The following is a 17,754-nucleotide window of genomic DNA, read 5'->3' on the forward strand; positions in this document are numbered from 1 at the left end:
GGGTCGGTGTGTGTAGGAGAAAAGTTTAGCCTTCCCTTGATGGTAGCGTATTGGGGGAAGTCTGGGAAAATAGAGCCCTAGAGTGCAAGAAGTGGCTGGTAAATGAGGAGTGGTTGGGTGCCTTAGGGACACGGGCACGTGATTTGCTGGACTGGGCAGGGTGGTGAGGAAAGGGAGAAATCCCAACATCCTTGTCAGGTCTTGAAGCCTATGAAAAGACAGGGGAGGGACCCTGCGGAAGAATTCTGCACTCTGGCCTGAGGAGTTCTAGGTTCCTAGTGTGCCTGGCTAGCATCCACTGCTCTGGGTTTTATGGTCCCCCGAGTTCTTGGGACGAGTTGGTGTTAATTATGCTGGGGCAACAAGTGCCCCCCATGGTGTGTGGCCCTCATGTCTGAAGTAGGTGTTAACAGTTAAATCTTTGAACTCCTGCTCCATGAACATCCTTGCTGTTAAATACTTCAGAAGTGACCCTGTCCACATAGACTTTATTGTTGGGCAGGAGAGAAAAGGGGTCCTTGGCATTGGCCAAGGGTGGAGGTTAGGGAGTGTGGGGCTCAGCCATCACTGGGCAGGGCGGGCACACTGGCCAGGGCGGGCAGGAGCCGAGTGTATATGTCAATCCCGCGGAGGAACACGGCCTCATGCAGCCGCTCATCATGGTCGTGGAGCAGCACGGGTGTGCGGTTCATGGGTGAGAAGCCCAGAGCTGGGACCCCCGCCTGCAGGGGGCAAGGAGGAGCCATTAGGGGGAAGGCCAGTGCCCAGAACCACCCTACTGCCCACCCTACTGCAAGAGGCTCACTGCGCGAAGATAGCGGCTATCGGTGGAAGCAGGGAAGATCTCTGGCTCCAGAGTGAGGTTCCTGCAGAGAGAGCCTGGTGAAGGTGGAGGCAGAGGGGAGAGGGTGAGGGAAGGACTGAAGGGGCAAAGGAGGGTGGAAGGGGAGAGAAGGGCTGGCCAGTATGCTCACATGTCCTTGCAGACCCCACTAAATGCTGCCCACCAGGGGTCTGAGTCATCAATAGATGTCACTTGGAAGTCTGTCCACTTCTGTGGGGAGAAGGATGGCAGGGTCAGGGCAGGGCCTGGCATCTTGCCCTGTCGCAGGGCACACATCCACCCACCTACCCAGATATCCAGCTGGCCAGTCCAGCAAGAGACCCTCTTTCAGTCCCTCAAAGGCTGCAGGTCTGGGGCCTTCCCCTCCATTCACTTATTTCGTGTCCATCCTTCCTTCAGATCCTAGCCCAAGTGTCCCTTCCTCAAGATGGTGTTCCCAGACATCTCAGACTGGTCACATCCTCCAGTTACTGGTTCTCACAGTATAAGGTCCCAGCCTTTCCTGGACCATGGTGTTCATATTTATGTAAAAATAATATATTTGATTCATGTCTTAAGTCTTCCCTTCATATTGTAAGTTCTGTGAGGGCAAGAACTCTGCTCTAATTTTCCTCCCTAGAATTTATTCCCCAGCACACAACAGTGGCCCCCACAACCAATGTTTGTTGGTGAATAAGACGTCTTGCAGCCAAATAAATGCCTGGATGTACGCAAACACTGCCAGCAAACACTCATGCAGTGACACACTCGGCATACCATCTCCCCAGCTCCCACGAGTCCCCCATCGTAGGTCCTGAGTCCATACCTGAGCGAACTCCAAGGTGACGCCCTCACCAGCTGCCTGGCACCAGCCCTGCAGCTGCTCCTCGAAAGCCTATGAGAAGGGAGATAACCTGACCCCTCAGGCTCTCCCTGAGCCTCTAGGACAGGCTGAGGACCCAGACTCCCTTCTGACCCCGGCATAGGTGGCACCTTCAAATCCACATCTGGTGCCACACGGAAGTCAAAGCTGGCACTCATAGTGGCAGGTACCACATTATAGGCCACACCGCCTTCTATCTTCGTCAGGTTCACAGAAGTCACAGTCCCCTCCTTCAGTTGAGGGTTTGACTGCAGCCTGGGGGCGGGGTGGCAACAGCAGCAAGGAGGAAGAACAGATTAAAAGGTGGCTCAGCCTCCATCCTCCCCTGCACAGAGTCCCAGAGCCCTGCGCCGTTTCCCAGGCTGCCTTACCTCTGCCTCTCCTTCTCCCGAAAAGCCAGGATGGAGCTCACAACCTTGTGCTAGAAGAGTGTGAGATTAGATGTGTGTGAGGTTAGTGGCCCCAGGACAGAGCCTTCGGAACTCCCCAACTCCCTCCCCATGCGTCCCGCACCAGCTTCTCTGCTGCTGTGTCCTCAATGAAGCGCGAGCCGTGGCCTGGCTTCCCAGTGCTTGTGACCTGCACCCCTGGGAGAGGTAGGAACAAGGGGATGTCCTCAGCACGGGAGGGGCTGGGAAAGCAACCAGCCCTGGGTGGGCCCAGGGCCTTCCCCTCATTCCCAGCTCCTCTGGCAGGGCTCTGTCCCCCTCAGAATACACAGTGTAGAGCTGGTTTCTGCCTGAAGTTAGAGCCTCCCCTCAGAAGCTCAGGAAGGAGATGCCCAGGTAGGATGGGGGCTGGGAGGCAGAGGACCTGGGTTCAAGGCCTACTCAGGCCCTGACTTGCTGGGGAACCCTTGGCAGCCCCCTGCTCCTTCCAGCCCAGTCTGCCACCTGCATATGGACCCCCTCCCTCCAAGCGTATACTCACACCAGGGACTCCGCTCACTGTAAAAGACGGTGAAGGCGTCAGTGGGGTTGGCCAGGCCTGAGGAGGGAAAGGGGGTTCAGAGGGCGGAGTGGCCCAGCCCTCACTAGCAGCCTCCCTATCACCTGCTGGCCACTCAGCAGCCTGCCACCCTGCTCACCCTCATCCAGGGCAAAGCCAGCCCTCAGGGCCTGGAACTCAGGCCGCTTTACAAACAGCTCCATGCCTTGGTGACCCCCAGTCTCCTCATCTGTAAAAGCAGCAGGAATGTGAGATGAGGGGGCTGCCCACAACACACTCTCCCTGCCCTAGAAGGAGCACCTCCCTAAGCCACTCCTACCTGGCACAAAGGTCATATGGATGGTTCTGGGGAAATGGTGGCCCTCATCCTTCAGCCTCCTCACAGCCTCCAGGTACCTGAGGGGTAGTGAGAGGGTGTGAGCCAGGTGCTGTAGAGAACCACCAGATGCTTCAGTGGGCAGGCTAGAGCCCTTAGCCCTGCTCTGCTACAGCCCAGCAGGTGATTCCAGAGAGTCCCTGTCCCTGTCTCCCCATCCGTGCAATGGTCATAGCAGTAATTCCTGCCCATGAGAAGGGGTCAAGATGTTCCTTGGCTTTGAGGTTTTCCAAACACCTGGGTCTGGGCTCAATCCAATGAGCCAGTGGGGACACTGGGAACAAGGACTCACTGGATGCTGACACACTTCATATCCTGGGTACCCCTGCCATAGATGTAGCCATCAGCATCCTTGAAGGCTTCAAAGGGGTCATGACTCCAATGTTCCTGGAGGCAGAGGCAGGAAGAGGGACCCAAGCCCCAAATGCAGTCATTAATCCACTCTGCCCTACGAGCAGGTGCCCCAGGAGCCCACACCACCAGAGGGTTGGGGTGATGAAAGGGACAAAAGAAGGCTGAAGAGGGCAGCTGACAGCCATCCCTCATCTCTGTCTCCCACTCCCACCACCCTCCCATGCCCACCCAACCCCTGGCATGGAATGGCTACTGGGCAGAGGCTGCTAGAGTGGAGTAGTGCGTATGAGATCGAGAGTCAGTGCCAGGTCCAGCACTGTGGTCTCCCTGCGGTCAAATGGGGGGTCTGCAGCATCTCTGTCCCCAAGGACAACCCCCACACCTTGAAGACAGGCACCACATCTGTGTGGGAGTTGAGCAACAGAGAGGAGAGTCTGGGGTTGGTGCCTGGCCAGGTCAGCACAGTCACCACACGGCCAGGTGCCACCTGGAGAAGGCCAGGAGGAGAGTTAGTCAGTGCAGGCTGAGGAGCTGCCCCAGGGCCACCTCCCCTCCCCAGGCAAGGCCACAGGCTCACCTCCACTTTCTGACAGCCCAGGCCCAGCTGACGGGCTCTCTCCTCAAGGAAGGTCACGGCAGCCCCTGGGGACACAGAGAGTTTTGCTGCTGTTTCTGCCTCCCTACACCTCCCACCGGCCCAGGCAAAGCTGGGGGTACATCCAGAGAGGGGGAGCAGACCCCCACCTCAATGCAATTCTACATCCTTCCAGAGACACCTGCATTTCTGTCCCCAAGGAAGAAGACACATCTGGCCAGTCAGTAACCCTTTGTAGAAGGCCAGGTGGGAAGTCAGGGTGAGAAGCAGGTGTCAACATTATCTTCCTTAAAGATGGGGCAACAGGGGCAGAGACATGAGGCTCACCCACCGTCTCCCAGATAGTAAAACACACATCAAGGATTTGGACTGGGCCCGTGTACACAGTTCCCAGCCACCAAACTTGATTCCCTAAGGGCTTCTGGGGCCACTTTTTCCCTTGTGGCTGCCCCATCCTCCCCTCCCCCACCCCAAGTCCTGGGGAGTCAGGTGAAGTTGTTCCTTATTTAAAGCTAGGAGTAACTTTTGGAGCAGGACAGCCTCTGGAGAAACTGTCCCTCCACAGCCTGGAGGGACTGCTGAGCAATCTAGGGTGGATTGCTACAGGGGTGGAGATGCCATTTGAGGCAGCAGATTGGGCTCAGCTGGGTGACAACGGTTGGAGCCTGGTTTAGGGCACAGTCCCAGCCCCTGAAGCCCCACTGCAGGGCCTTGAACCGCCGCGTTCTCACCATAGTCGGGCTCGGGCTGGACGGTGCGGATGCGCAGGTACTGACGGAAGAGCGTCACGGATGGGTGCTCGCCCTCGCGACCCTTGCTGGCCATGGCGCTGCCCTGCCACCGTGAGCTGGGGGCAAAGCGAATGACTACCTACCCCTCCGGGCCGCTGGGGCCGGTGGACTCCTGCACGCTGCCCCTTTCCGGGCGGGGGTTCCCCGGACGTCCCACAGGGAGAGCACACCATGTTTCGGAGCCCCCAGTTACAGAGCCCTCAATCTGTGTCAGGCGCTGTGCTGGCCTCTTTCAACACATTTCCGTATTTACTCCCCCAAAGAGCCTCATGAAGTTCGTGCCTCTGAATGCCCACATTACAGGGGAAAAAGCTAAGAGAGGTTCAGGGACAGATAGGGAGTAGCTGAGCCAGGTTTGAACCCAGACACTGACTCCCCCGCCCTCCTAAAAAAATTTCTCCCAATTGCCCGGATTTCATGTCAAGGAGTCCCCGAATCCCTCTACCCGTCTCCAGGGCTCCCCACCTCGCTCTCTGCTGGTCTTGGGTCCGCGCTCGCCCCTCAGCGCCCGCCCTGAACTCTGGGCGAGACTCAGGGTCTAGCGAGGTCTCAGGTTCAGAACCGCCCCGGTCCGCCCACCACGTGGCCGGATCCAGACTACTGGGCGGGACCGAAGACTGCGAGTAAGGGCCGTCCCAGTCCCTAAGGCCCAGTCGTCTTGGACCTCTACGCCCGCCCTAGGTTCCAGCCTCCGCCAGTTACCCAAGTCTCGAATTCAGGAGCACGCCCCGGGGAAGCTGCCTCCGCCGCCAGCTCCACCCCGCGGCCGACTGCGACTCCAGGCTGGCCCCGCCCCCGCAGGCCCTGTCCCGCCCAACAGGATACGCCCCCTCCAGGCCCCGCCCTTGGTCCTGGGCAGCAGGCGCCACCTCCTGCAACCTCCCGATTGGGCCAGAGAGGAGGAGGGCGGGCACTGACCCTAAGCATCGCAGCTGACTCCTTGGGCGCCCCCTCGCTCTCAGGGTACAGCCCTGAAAAGTCCTTCCGAAGCTGGCCCCTGCCTGCCCTCCAACCCCCTCTCGCGACTTTTCGACTTCTCCCTTCTTCACGCCTCAGCTCCTCAGGGAAGGCCTCCCTGACTCCTCGGCCTCCAGTGTGGAGAATTTATTGGTTAATATTTGTTCTTACATACTGTGAGCTCCAGGAGGTTGGTCCATGTACCCGCAAGATTCTGTCCCTGGTAGGACACAGAGCAGACGCTCAGACAATGTGCCAGGAATGAAGGATAAATGGACGGACAGGCGCATGTGTGCTCGCTCGTGTGATTGTGCTGCTGTGTGGGCAAATCTAACAGTGTGTATCAGTGGGTATGAATGCATGACAGTGTGAGAAATGGGGGTTGGATATGACAGAGGATGTCACGGTGAGAGGATGTCATCGTGACACTATATGGCAGAATGAAAGGCTTTTGTATACAAAAGCATACATATGGCACATTCTTAGCTGACCCTGTGCCAGGCTCCCTGGTTCTTCTGCGGCCACCAGAGAGGAAGGATAAAGAGGCACAGGTAGTTCCACTGGCCACCCACAGACTGCACACAGTTGTAGCTGACCATTTGTGCGTCCGGCTGCCCTTTGTACTCTCAGTGGGTTCTGCCCTTTGCTCCTGGGGTTGAATCAGCTTGGGGAGGATCAGGGTTGAAGACTTCGACCTCTGGGTACGGCGGAGGCAGGCTGGGAGGCTAGGGTAAGAGTCCCTTCCAAACCTCCTGGGGTTTAAGCCTTGGCTGCTGTCCCACACATTCCCAGAGGCAAGCAGACTTGCTGGTTCACCAACAATGCTATTGTTGGGGCCCAGGGTAGGTTGCCCCAAACTTTGCCTCACTGGCATATTGATTATTTTGCATTAAAGTTACTTAAGAAATGTCCAATGCAAAGGGACATTCTGACCCTCTTTTCTGTCTCCTTGAAAGCAAGAAATAAATCTGTCAGGTGAAAGGTACGCTCCTGCATCTGGAGGTAGGACATCCTTATTGCCAGAAATAGAGAATTTAGGCCAAGAGGCCTGTATAAACAAACCTTGTTAACTTCTTTAATGTACTACCCCCAAGCCCAAACTCTGTCTAGATTCTTCATTAATTGAGCATCTAAAACATAATTTTCTTTGTTTTGTCAAGTCCTCACAAATATATTCTTTGTCTGAAAAGTAAGAAAAGCTGCCTGCTTTGGCCACTTCTTAGGTCCAATGAGACCTCCATGGGCATGATTAAAAATCTGTCTCTTTTTCTCCTGTTAATCTGTTTGTGTCAATTTTACTGTTAGCCCAGCTGGCAAGAACTCAAGAAGAGTTTCCCTCTCCCCAGCACTAGCACTGTTACTTGTTAAACCACATTCCCCAGCCCCATCTCTAAACATCAGGTTCCCTTAGGCAGTAGGTCCTGCATTCCTGACTCTCAGTCAGCTCAGCTGCCAGACCCTGGATTTCCCACCAAACCCAGTGGTCATTTAGCAATACTAATGTCCCCATATCCCTGACCCCACCCCCCACACCCCAACACTGTGTGGCCAAGTGCTCTGCTTACCCAGATTCACGCAATCCTAAAACCATTCTCTGAGCTAGGTGTTACCATCATGCCCATTTTACAGATGAGGAAACTGAGTCACAGAGTGGTGAGGGTAGCCAGCTATGAAGCAGCCCATGTCCTAAGCCTTCCCAGGCTCTGGAGCCCTCCCTCAATCTCCCAGCCTTGAAGCAATCCAGAGTTGTCTCCAACTCCCACCACAATTGCAGCAAAGCCAGGAAACAGGACCTGTCACTCCCCAGGCATGACAAAAATGTTTTTTTTTATTGTGTCTCTGAGATGAAATGAGAGGTCCTGACAGGGCCCAGTCCTCTGGCCTCTGCCCTCCAATCCCAGGGGCTGCCTCCCTGGTGGGGGACTGGTCTGACCCTTCAAACTCAGGCCAGGCCTAGGGGGCCTGGACAGTGGGTGAGCTCAAGGCAGGTGGTCAAGGAAGGCAAGGAGGGCGAGGTGGAAGTCTTGCGGCTTGTGAAGGTAGCAGGCATGGCCTGCGTCACGCAGCTTCACCACTGAGTGGTTAGGCAGGTGGCGGAGCTGCCGCAGTGACTCTCGTGCCAGGATGCGGTCCAGCTCCCCATACAGGATGAGAGTTGGGGTCTGCAGAGCAAGGCAAGGGGCTGTGATCCTGGGGTCTGATGAGGACTGACCCTGAAGCCACCTCCTTAGGAAATCTTCCCCAAACACCCCATTTCTTCCATCCAGATCAGGAATGGGGCCATGTGTCCTCCAGGTAAGACCTGAATCCTTTCCCCACCATGATTCGAGCCAGGGACAGGGAGCCAGGAGACCCTTTGGAAACCCTCCTCCCAGTACCTTCACAGCCCAGAATTGTTCCTGGGTGTAGTTCTGGGTGGAAGTGGGTGCAATGGGCACGAATCCCTGCAGCTGGTGGTGGCCTCTCATCAGGAATGGCAGAGCATAGCGGCCACTCAGCGAAGGGCTCACCAACACGGCATTCTTCACCTCCAGGTCCTGCAGCACTCGCTCCAGCAGCTCTGCCCGCCCTGCCTCTGTGCCTGCCTCCTTTGAAGGTGCTGAGTTCCCAAAACCTGGGAACAGCAGAAGGCATCTGCTGAGGGGGGCTGGGAAGGAATTCAGGCCTTCTTGCCCACCACGGTAGGGAAAAGAGATGGGGGGCAGTGGCACATAGCACCTGCTACCCCAGACTTCCCAGAGCTATTTTTTTTTTGTAATGTGATAGGCCTGCTAGAAAAAACATCTTTCATTCATTATATTGGCAAAACTAAAAAGACTGATAACATGAAGTGTTAGGGAAGATGTGGGGAAATGTGCACAGTCATACATGACTAATTGGAGGATAATTCCATATAGCATTTTTTGGAGAGTAAGATAGATTATAAATATTTATTTTAAAGATAAAAATTTTTAAAAAATATGTCCTTTAACCCATCAGTTGTCCTTGATGGCTACCCTACAGAAATTATTGCCCACATGCTCAGAGAAGCACATCCAAAGATGCTTTGACTTCCTTACTCAAGCATTTCAACTGACACTAAAAGCTAAATCAGCCACCAGGAAAGAAATGGCCAGATAAAACTGCTCTATCCCTCTGGTGGCTCACACTACAGCGAGGGAGGGTCAGACTACCTAGCATGATCCCTGAGACATGGTAGAGGAGGAGAGACCCAGGCTGCAGATAGACTGGCTAAGCAGGCAGGACCCCTGTCATGTTTATAGCCATCCACACACACAATCCTGCATATAGTCTGTGTCTCTAGGTATGGAAACGCCCCAAGAGGGGCTGGCACCCCCAGACTCCTTAGAGAGGTAAGAGGGAGAGAAACATGGCATGGGCCTCTGAGGGCATCACTCCTGTTTGATTTTTTAATGACAAGAATAATAGCATGGGGGGAGGGTACAGCTCATTGGTAGAGTGCGTGCTTAGCATGTACAAGGTCCTGGGTTCAATCCCCAGGCCCTCCGATAAAAATAAATAAATAAATAAACCTATTACCCCTGCCCAAAATTTAAAAAAAAAATAGCATAAATCATTTGTATAGCTGAAAAACAAACAAAAAGCTGCCTAGTTTGTCATCGAAAAGTCCAGTGAGATCTCCCCAGGCAATCGCTTGTAAGGAGGGTCATGTTTCTAACCGCTCTGGGACATGCAACCAACCACACTGCTGTCTTCAAGATAGAAAATAAAAACACAGACCTTTTTGTGTTGCCACCTTGCCTTGCAATCTGCCACTGCCTGTCCAGATATTGGGGTCTAGATGCTCCCCAGTCACACCTTAGGGCTCTCCTACTCCTCCAGTTGTCCGCTCTAGGAAACTGCCCCCGTAGACCCATGGGTAGGGGCTCTCACCTGGGAGGTCGAGGGCCACGGCCCGGTAGCCCCTCTGTGCCAGCAGCTGCAGCGTGCCCAGCTGCTCCCATGTGTAGGAGTTAAAGGCCTTTCCGTGGAGCAGTACCACATCCAACCTGTGGGTAGGCACACAGGGGAATGTGTGTTCTGGGGGTCTGGGAGTGGCCCACGGTTCTTTCATCCTAGGCTTCTCCCACAGCCCGCCTTCCCAGGCCCTGAGCACCCTGAATTAAGCTGGGGGTTCCACAAAGGGACTCCCCTTGGGCCTAGTCCTGGCACTATGCCCTGGGGTCAGCACCCACCTGCGGACCCGGTGGAATGGGATCACCTCGCGGTAAAAAATGGGGGCGTTGCCAGGGGTGAAACCAGCCAGGATCGTGACATTGGGATCTCTCCAGAGCCAGGAGGTCTGGTCAGGGGGTCCTGGCAGTCCCATGTACAGTAGCAGCATGAGCAGCAGGCCCAGGCCCAGCAGGGCTACCTGGGACCGGCTCATGGAGGTCTGAACCAGTCTGTAGGAGGAGAGGAGAGGGAGAAGAGGGTAGGGCTGAGATCCACAAGGCCCCCTGAACTCTTCCTCAAACCCCACCCAGAAGTCCCCGGAGAGGAAAAGCTCAGCCCTTGCCCTTTCTCCTGCTCTGGGCAAGGGTCTGAGGGTTCACACCCACTACTCCACATGCCAGGGCAAGGGCTCAGATACCCCACAGCATGAGGAGCATCTGAGATGTCCCCCTAGCATCGGTGGCCACCATTATCCTTGTGCCAGCTGAAACCACTTCCACTCATCAAGAGCTTCTGACAACCAGGCTCTGTCCTTGGCCCTTCACATGTAATTCCTCATGAATCCAATTAAGAATGCTGTGGAGCAGATATGACTATAGGTCTCCAACAAATGAGGAAATTGAAGCTCAGAGAGGTAAATTCTCATGCCCAACGTGCAGAGTAGCCAGTAGGGGAACTGGGACTTGAGCCCATGTCTGGCTTGCTAACCACCAGGCCACACTTGGTTTGCCAAGATGGAAACCTGAGCTGGGAGGTAATGGATGAACGGGAACCTTGCTAGTGGGATGGGAGTTGGGAGGGTTATTAAAGGTGAAAGACATTAAAAGGTAAAAGCATGTTTGGAAATGGTTCTTTTTATCACGCTGCATATAACAATGCTAAAATCAGAATGTGTTTTATAATTGAAGGGAATATCTAATACTCTACCCCAGCTAATATTAAGTGGGAGGGCAGATTATGGAGAATATCCTTGATGGAGGAAGTGCCTAGGCACGAGGGGGTATGAGGCTAGGGAGGAGCATGGCCCACCTAGAAACAGAAAGGGCAGCATGGAGGCTGGAGAGACGAATGTATCCCACCCCCCAGCTTCACGGCAAATGACCTGCTTCGTGGGCTCCTCCAGTCTGGATCCTTTGCCAGCCCAGAAGACAGACCTCAGGATCCAGGACCCAGGCAGAGCAGTTAGCCCTGCCTTTGAGATTCTGCTCTGTCAATTGCTGGCTATGTGCCTTCAGTTTGTCAATAAAACGGGGGTGACAACTTCATGGCTGCCTTCCCAAGCTTCCTGTGAGATTTCAATAATACAGTGAACTTGATGGGGGCTGTTGGGTCATCATGTCTTGGGTCTAGGATGAGCGGGCCTGCCTTGTTCCCAGATTCCAGTAAACACGTCTTTAATAAGTGCCAACTGGGAGCTGGGGAATCGCCTATGCCCTACCACCTCTCCCAGAAGCTTTGGGGATGTTTCCCAAGCCCCACCCCCAGGAGTCAGGGTTAGGTGGTGACTGCAGTGGCAGGCCAACTAGGGCTAATGGAAACCCAGCAGCTGGGTGGAGGAAGAGCGGGCTCCTCTCTTCTTTCTGACCGTGACCAGCCAGACTCGCATGCAAGCCTCCAACTGGTGTCACCCTAGGTTCCCACCAGGCCAAGCATGCACGCTGAACCTCTCTTCGTGGTGGTCCTGGGGCACTGGGGCTTCTCTCCAGGAAAAGAGGGACGGGACTTGTTGCTATGGTAACCCAGGCAGCTGGCACACTAGACAATATACTCTACAGATATGGGGGGGAGGGGGGAGCTGTACCCGCGTTAGGTGCTTGGCAGCCACGTTGACAATGACACATAGGTGTACACACGTGCACACAATGAGTCTTGTCCCCAAACACTTCATTTGTACAATCAATTCCCTGCACGTACACGCAGCTTCCTTGCACACGCGCGGGCCTGTGTGCAATCGATACTTGGAAATACACACCCTCAAAAATCACACACAGTCAGATACAGATAGACATACGCTTTCAAAATCATTTGCAGACCCTCATATTTCAAGCACAGTCATACACACAACCCTAAAACTACACATGCTCACAAGAAACACATGCACAGGCAGACAGATGGACCCCGCAAACACAGACCCTCAGAAATACATACACAGACTCTCAGGTAGAAACAGACCCTTAAAATCACACTCACAGAAATGCACACAGTAGACATACACAGACACCAGCGGGCAGACAGACCCACACACTCTCCCAACGCAGGCACAGAGAAACACTAACACACAATACACTGACACACACGTACACCCAGACCCCCAAGAACACACGCCGACAAACGTTCGCGGGGGTGCACACACACGCACACAACACGCGCGCGCGCGCGCACACACACACATCACACGAACATACGCACACCCGCTGTCCAGGCGCGGCCCCTCCCGCAGGACTCTTCCCCAAGGCGCCAGGACATGGGGCGGGGTAAGGACAGCCCGCCCCGGGCACCCTGCTGGCCTCACTCCCCTGGGACACTCACCCGGCCGACTGGGATGATCGACCGGCTCGGCCACTGCGGGGCGGGCTCAGCACAGGCGCAAACAGCCCCAGACAGCGCGGCGACCAGTGCGCTGCCTGCGCAGCTCTGCGAAAGGCTACCGGCACTAGGCGGCGGAGAGCGCGGCCACTGAGGCGCGCTTGCGCAGTCCGCAGTCGTAGGGTCCGCGCCTTGTAGACGCCTTGGAGAGGGGACTGGGGGTGGCGTCCCAACACAGCACACAGTCCTGGCCCCTCAGTCTAGATTTTCCAGATTGCTTTCGGGGAAGAACCACATGGCTTCTTCCCACCAGGCTCCACCCATGCTCAGTTTCTGTTCTGGACAGTTGAGTTTAGGATAACGGTTATCTTAAGAGGACCATATAGGGTTGTCACCACCACGGAGAACTGTATTAAGGACTTGGGGGCCTGTCGAACCTTAGAACAGTGTCCGGCGCGGAGGTCTCGCTGCGTAACTGCCAGATATTAGTACCATTACGCAGCAGCCCCAGGTCTGAACCCAACCACTGCCCTGACTCCTACAAATACACAGGTGGCACGCGTTCGGTTAAAACCCGGGGTGGCCTCTAGGCTCCTTCACGTCCCCATAGGTCACCTATCCTTGGCGACATATGACCAATATTTGGTCTTCCTCTGGCCTGTGCTGCGAGGCCCCGCACAGGGAGGCTGCAGGGAACCTACAGGACTCACTTCTTATTAGCGCTCTTTGAGGCAGGCAACATCACACCGATTCTACAGGCAAGGAAATTGGCTCGGAGGCGTTGGGAAAAAGATCAAGGCTGGACATTGGCAAAGCTTCTCACTCAAACCTGTCGGGCCTCAACTGCGTGCCAGGCTCACAACTCCCGGCCTGGACAGCCCAGGCTGAGATTGAGGGGGATAGGGAGAAAGGGTGCTGAGAGCAACAGGGATGAGACCACAAAGGAACCTTCTTTCTCAAGCCACACCATGTGCACGTGGGGCAGGTCGCTGAGGGTCTCAGGCGCGACCCAGCGCAGTGCTGGGAGCACGTGGGGCCGCTGTGAAAAGATGGGCGCAGCAGCACCCACCGGCCCTGCGACGGCCTGTGACCACAAGAGGGAGCCTCGGAGCCGGGGCACGGCTCGGTCCCCGCCCTCCGGAGGGCCACATCCCCGCTCCAGCCCCTTCTCTGCTTCCCTGCCCCGGGCCCCAGTCGCCGCCTCCCCTCGCCGGCCTCCTGTCTGCGCAAGCCCACGCAGCTCCCCAGGTACCTGCCCCGCGCCCCCGACCCTCTCTTCCTCTCTCCAGCTAGAGCCCGCCCCCACCTACCCCAAGTTTCTGCCCTTCCCATATCGGCTCCCCCGGTCCCTTTCCTCGGGTCTGCCCCCACACCTTCTGCGTGCGCCCTACCAGACCCAGCGAGCCAGAACCGAGGTCCTCGGAGGGGACAGAGCGAGCGGTGGTGGCGCCGGTGACCGCGCCCTTGACCGCGGCGTCAGTGCGTTGGGCCCCAGCGGGCAGCGTGCTGAGCACCCCCCATCCCTTGCTGGCCGGAACTCCAAAGTTCCCGCTCACCGCTCAGCGCTCTGGTTTCCGCCCCTGGAAGATAGGATTTTTTACTCCAACCTCGACCCTCTCCGGCTTGCGGTGCCAACTCACGACCTGTAACAGTGTCTAGAAGAGGAAGAAGTTGACAAGCAATAGTCAGCTACTCAGAGTTGATTGAACATTGACTATGCTTACTACGGGCTAGGCACCGGCTGAGTGTTTTACGTGCCCGGCCTCATTCAATCCTATCAGCCGCCTATGAGCTGAGTACTATTTTGTTAGCCCCATTCGTAGAAAAGGATAATAACAATGAGAACAATAATCGTAATGGGAGCCCCATGTATTGAGTTATTTCTAAGATTGGGCACCCTCACTTGTCGATTCCTTTTTTTTTTAAACTGGTAAATTATTGAGGTAGGCTTTAATGTCCCAAATTTCAGATGAGGAAACCAAGGCCCAAGGCTGTACAATTAGGTGAGTAGCAAAGGCAGAAATAACACCTCTGTCTTCCTCACCCTAGAGCATGTTTGCAGAGTTCTGGGGGCCTCCTAGAGGCCTCCTTGTTGCTTCGGGAGGGTCCCCCACCCTCTCTGTGGCAGTCTTCCCGGTGCCCCCTGGGGCAGGGTGTTCCTGGGCTCCTCATCAGTCTGGCCTTGAACTACAGGCACTTCACCAGCACAGAGGCAGGTATGGCGGGCGTGGAGCTGCGTGAGGGCACCATCCAGGTGCAGGGTCAGAGTCTCTTCTTCCGAGAGGCTGGGCCGGGCGGTGGGCAGGCTGCCTGCTTCTCCGTGCTGCTGTTGCATGGTATACGCTTCTCCTCTGAGACCTGGAAGAACCTGGGCACGCTGCACAGGCTCGCCCAGGCTGGCTACCGAGCTGTGGCCATTGACCTGCCAGGTATCTCTGGGGCAGCCTTCTGGACAGGGATTGTGGGGGCCTCACAGGGGACCAAGGGCTGGGGGCTGGGAGACTGGGAGGACCTAGCCAGGCTGACCTCTGAGCTTGATAGGACACAGTGTACACTGCAAGGGCCTTCGGGCCTCTCTAATCCTCGTCCGAATATGGTCTGGAAGTGCCCAACTGTGTTGCCCAGGCAGTGTTTCTGAGCCTCTGTTTCCTCGTCTGTAAAGGGAGATAACCACAATCATTCTGGGGGTTGGCTCTGGTGAGAATGGAATGAGATTATCCATGTAAATTTGTGGCCAGTACCTGACACATAATCTGTGCTCAGCTGATTGGAAGTAAAATATTTTGAAAGAGCCATAACCACAGGCTCTGTGGAGAAGTGAGACTGAGTCTCCTGACACTCTGTGGACAGGGCAGGGCCTGGTGGGTGGCTAAGCCCTCAGTCATGATTTCACCTACAAAGCTCAAAGTTAGATCCTGGAGAGGCAGGGTCCACCCCAGACTGCCAGACATGACTGGCAGGCCCCAGCTTATGGTGCCAAGTGTGGAAGGGGCAGCATGGCTGACCTGCTCCCCTCACTGGCCATGGCCAGTATGGTTTTCAGTGTCCAAGGGCGGGCCTCCAGGCCAGGTTAGGATTGGTTCTGACAGTGGGTTGGGTTGAACTTCAAGGCCAAGGCCTTGAACTAATCTCTCTGTAGAAGGTAGGGACTAATTGGAGGGGAGGTATGTGGGCAGAGCTAGCCCCTCAGCCACAGTGCTGGAGGCATCCACCCTGCTGGTCCTGGGACAGATGTCTCTGAAGCAGTTAACTCACTTAATTTTCACAACAATTTTAAATGGCAGATACTTTGGTTATCTCCTTTTAACAGATGGGGTAACTGAGCAGCTGAGAGAGGGCTGAGGGGACTTTCCCAAGGTCACATAGTAAGTGGAGAACTGGGACTTGGACTCAGCCATGTTGGACTTCAGAGCCTGATTCTTTGAGGACACTATACTGCTGGGGGAGATGGGCACAAACACATAGGGAAATGCCTTATAGCTTGCTCCAGATATGACAGATCTAGGCTGCTTTAGGAATAAACTCAGGTACATTGCATGCTGCCAGAGATTGACCTAGGAGGGCTTCCTGGAGGAAGGAAACCTCTCTCCCCTGTTTTCCTACTCACCACCTCTGTCTCTCCCACACCTGAATCCCTGCAGGTCTGGGGCGCTCCAAGGAAGCGGCAGCCCCTGCCCCTATCGGGGAGCTAGCCCCGAGCAGCTTCCTGGCAGCTGTGGTGGATGCCTTGGCCCTGGGCCCCCCTGTTGTGATCAGCCCGTCGTTGAGTGGCATGTACTCCCTGCCCTTCCTCACGGCCCCAGGCTCCCAGCTCCGGGGCTATGTGCCAGTGGCCCCCATCTGCACTGACAAAATCAACGCTGCTGACTATGCTGGTGTGAAGGTACCCCTGTGCGGGAGGCTGAGATATCCCTGCCGGGAGCAAGGAAGGGTCCATTCCAGGACTCTTCCTCATCTGGGGAGGGGGTAACCAATGAGTGGCTTCTGTGGGGAGCTGAACCACCAAATTCTGCCCTTTTGGTAACTTATCAGCAGATTACTGTGCCAAGCCTTATGCTAAACTGTGTGCCGGGCAGACACAAATTCATGCCTCTCTGTTCCCCTGCCCGACTCTACCCCCGCTATGGGCCACCTTGTCTCTCCCTCTCATCTGAGGTGACCCCAGGGACTGACATGATGGGGAGGGCTGGAGCTGATCTCCAGGAGACTGGGGCTGGTGTGGCAGGTCCCTGTTGACTCTGCCTCCCTTTCTTTTCTCTAGACCTCGGTTCTTATCGTATATGGAGACCAGGACCCCATGGGTCAGACCAGCTTTGAGCACCTGAAGCAGCTGCCCAACCACCGGGTGTTGGTCCTGGAGGGGGCGGGGCACCCCTGTTACCTTGACAAACCCGAGGAGTGGCATACAGGGCTCCTGGATTTCCTGCAGGGGTTAGCATGAGGCCCAGGCCTGCTGATGGCGGTGGGGCAACCTGCCTGCCTTGGGCTCTCTCTCATTCTCTCTCCCTCCAGGGCTCCTGCTCATTATGCACACGCAACACGTGTGTCTGTCTGTCTTTTGTCTCTTAGGGTCTATCTGTCTTTTCCTCTTCCTCTTTCTCTTGCAGTGACAGACTGGAGCGGTGAAATCCAGAGAAAAAAATTAAGGAATCAAGGAACATAATCTGGTGGAGGGTAATCCATTAGATGAGCTTCCCTTATAGACATTCCTGCTGGGCCTGCACTCCTTCCTCTGCTCTGACCAGCCTTCCCCCACCTCCCACCTCCTCTGCTCCTTTGGCTGCCCTGCTGAGCATTCACACCCCTTACCCCCACCTCTCAGGCCACGGATACATACATGCCCACCCACATGTTTCTGGAGGGACAGGCACACTCTCCCAGCAGCTATGCATTGCGCGCGCGCGCACACACGCACGCGCGCATACACGCAAACTGTGCCTCTCATACAACACTTGCACAGGCACATGCTGCCCTTCTCAACCATATAGCATGCCACATCTGGGAAGGTGGGGACCTCATGGGCCAGGCCTTGCAGGAGATCCTCTGCCAGGCTTAGGTGTGGCCAGCTCTGAACTTCATTTACCCACAGGCTGCAACTGGCCTTAGATAAGAAATGCCCCCAAAAGCAGAGGGCCACCCATTCCATCCTCAGGTCTCCCAGCTTTCCCCCCTCCTTCTGGGTGCTCCACAGAGCCTCAGGTTATTAGGCCTGGGTCTTCTCAATCGAGCTTGCTTCCTGCGCTGAGGTTTGGGGGCTGGGGAGACGGAGAGCGGAGGTCTGTGAAATAAAGTGATGCAATTAGACCCCGCAGGCTCTCGCTGTCT

At 55.6% G+C, this 17,754-nt stretch overlaps 3 protein-coding genes across 12 annotated transcripts; 1 reads left to right on the forward strand and 2 right to left on the reverse strand.

Annotated features, from left to right (window-relative positions):
- Nucleotides 1–468: 468 nt before the first annotated feature.
- ACY1 (aminoacylase 1) lies at nucleotides 469–5,599 on the reverse strand. 3 transcript variants are annotated; one of them, XM_074344781.1, is made up of 15 exons: nucleotides 5,473–5,599; nucleotides 4,711–4,826; nucleotides 3,962–4,026; nucleotides 3,767–3,871; nucleotides 3,323–3,417; nucleotides 2,974–3,050; nucleotides 2,794–2,883; nucleotides 2,637–2,693; nucleotides 2,220–2,293; nucleotides 2,078–2,127; nucleotides 1,817–1,961; nucleotides 1,650–1,718; nucleotides 975–1,054; nucleotides 806–866; nucleotides 469–722 (listed from the first exon to the last, which is right to left on the reverse strand). In XM_074344781.1, exons 2-15 carry the CDS (start codon nucleotides 4,802–4,804, stop codon nucleotides 558–560), a joined length of 1,227 nt encoding a protein of 408 aa, XP_074200882.1. In that variant the 5' UTR covers nucleotides 4,805–4,826; nucleotides 5,473–5,599; the 3' UTR covers nucleotides 469–557. The 3 variants fall into 3 exon arrangements, with proteins under 3 accessions (XP_074200882.1, XP_010967395.2, XP_010967396.2); XM_010969093.3 differs by lacking the exon at nucleotides 5,473–5,599 and adding an exon at nucleotides 5,236–5,463; XM_010969094.3 differs by lacking the exon at nucleotides 5,473–5,599 and adding an exon at nucleotides 5,236–5,465 and having other exon boundaries at nucleotides 580–722; nucleotides 806–879.
- Nucleotides 5,600–7,537: 1,938 nt separating this feature from the next.
- ABHD14A (abhydrolase domain containing 14A) lies at nucleotides 7,538–14,168 on the reverse strand. Of its 6 annotated transcripts, none has more exons than XM_045505928.2 (5): nucleotides 13,986–14,168; nucleotides 9,924–10,133; nucleotides 9,622–9,737; nucleotides 8,106–8,374; nucleotides 7,538–7,889 (listed from the first exon to the last, which is right to left on the reverse strand). In XM_045505928.2, the coding sequence occupies exons 2-5, from the start codon at nucleotides 10,115–10,117 to the stop codon at nucleotides 7,707–7,709; spliced, it is 762 nt and encodes a 253-aa protein (XP_045361884.1). In that variant the 5' UTR covers nucleotides 10,118–10,133; nucleotides 13,986–14,168; the 3' UTR covers nucleotides 7,538–7,706. The 6 variants fall into 6 exon arrangements, with proteins under 6 accessions (XP_045361884.1, XP_045361885.1, XP_045361886.1 ...); XM_045505929.2 differs by lacking the exon at nucleotides 13,986–14,168 and adding an exon at nucleotides 13,821–13,966; XM_045505930.2 differs by lacking the exon at nucleotides 13,986–14,168 and adding an exon at nucleotides 13,803–13,966.
- ABHD14B (abhydrolase domain containing 14B) lies at nucleotides 13,464–17,733 on the forward strand. Of its 3 annotated transcripts, XM_074344783.1 has the most exons (5): nucleotides 13,464–13,677; nucleotides 14,399–14,432; nucleotides 14,623–14,858; nucleotides 16,071–16,312; nucleotides 16,691–17,733. In XM_074344783.1, the coding sequence occupies exons 1-5, from the start codon at nucleotides 13,479–13,481 to the stop codon at nucleotides 16,868–16,870; spliced, it is 891 nt and encodes a 296-aa protein (XP_074200884.1). In that variant the 5' UTR covers nucleotides 13,464–13,478; the 3' UTR covers nucleotides 16,871–17,733. The 3 variants fall into 3 exon arrangements, with proteins under 3 accessions (XP_074200884.1, XP_074200885.1, XP_074200886.1); XM_074344784.1 differs by lacking the exon at nucleotides 14,399–14,432 and having other exon boundaries at nucleotides 13,534–13,677; XM_074344785.1 differs by lacking the exon at nucleotides 14,399–14,432 and having other exon boundaries at nucleotides 13,538–13,677; nucleotides 14,479–14,858.
- The last annotated feature ends 21 nt before the right edge of the window (nucleotides 17,734–17,754 follow it).

Source organism: Camelus bactrianus, chromosome 17, assembly GCF_048773025.1.
Source record: "Camelus bactrianus isolate YW-2024 breed Bactrian camel chromosome 17, ASM4877302v1, whole genome shotgun sequence".
In the NCBI taxonomy this organism is placed as follows: Eukaryota; Metazoa; Chordata; class Mammalia; order Artiodactyla; family Camelidae; genus Camelus; species Camelus bactrianus.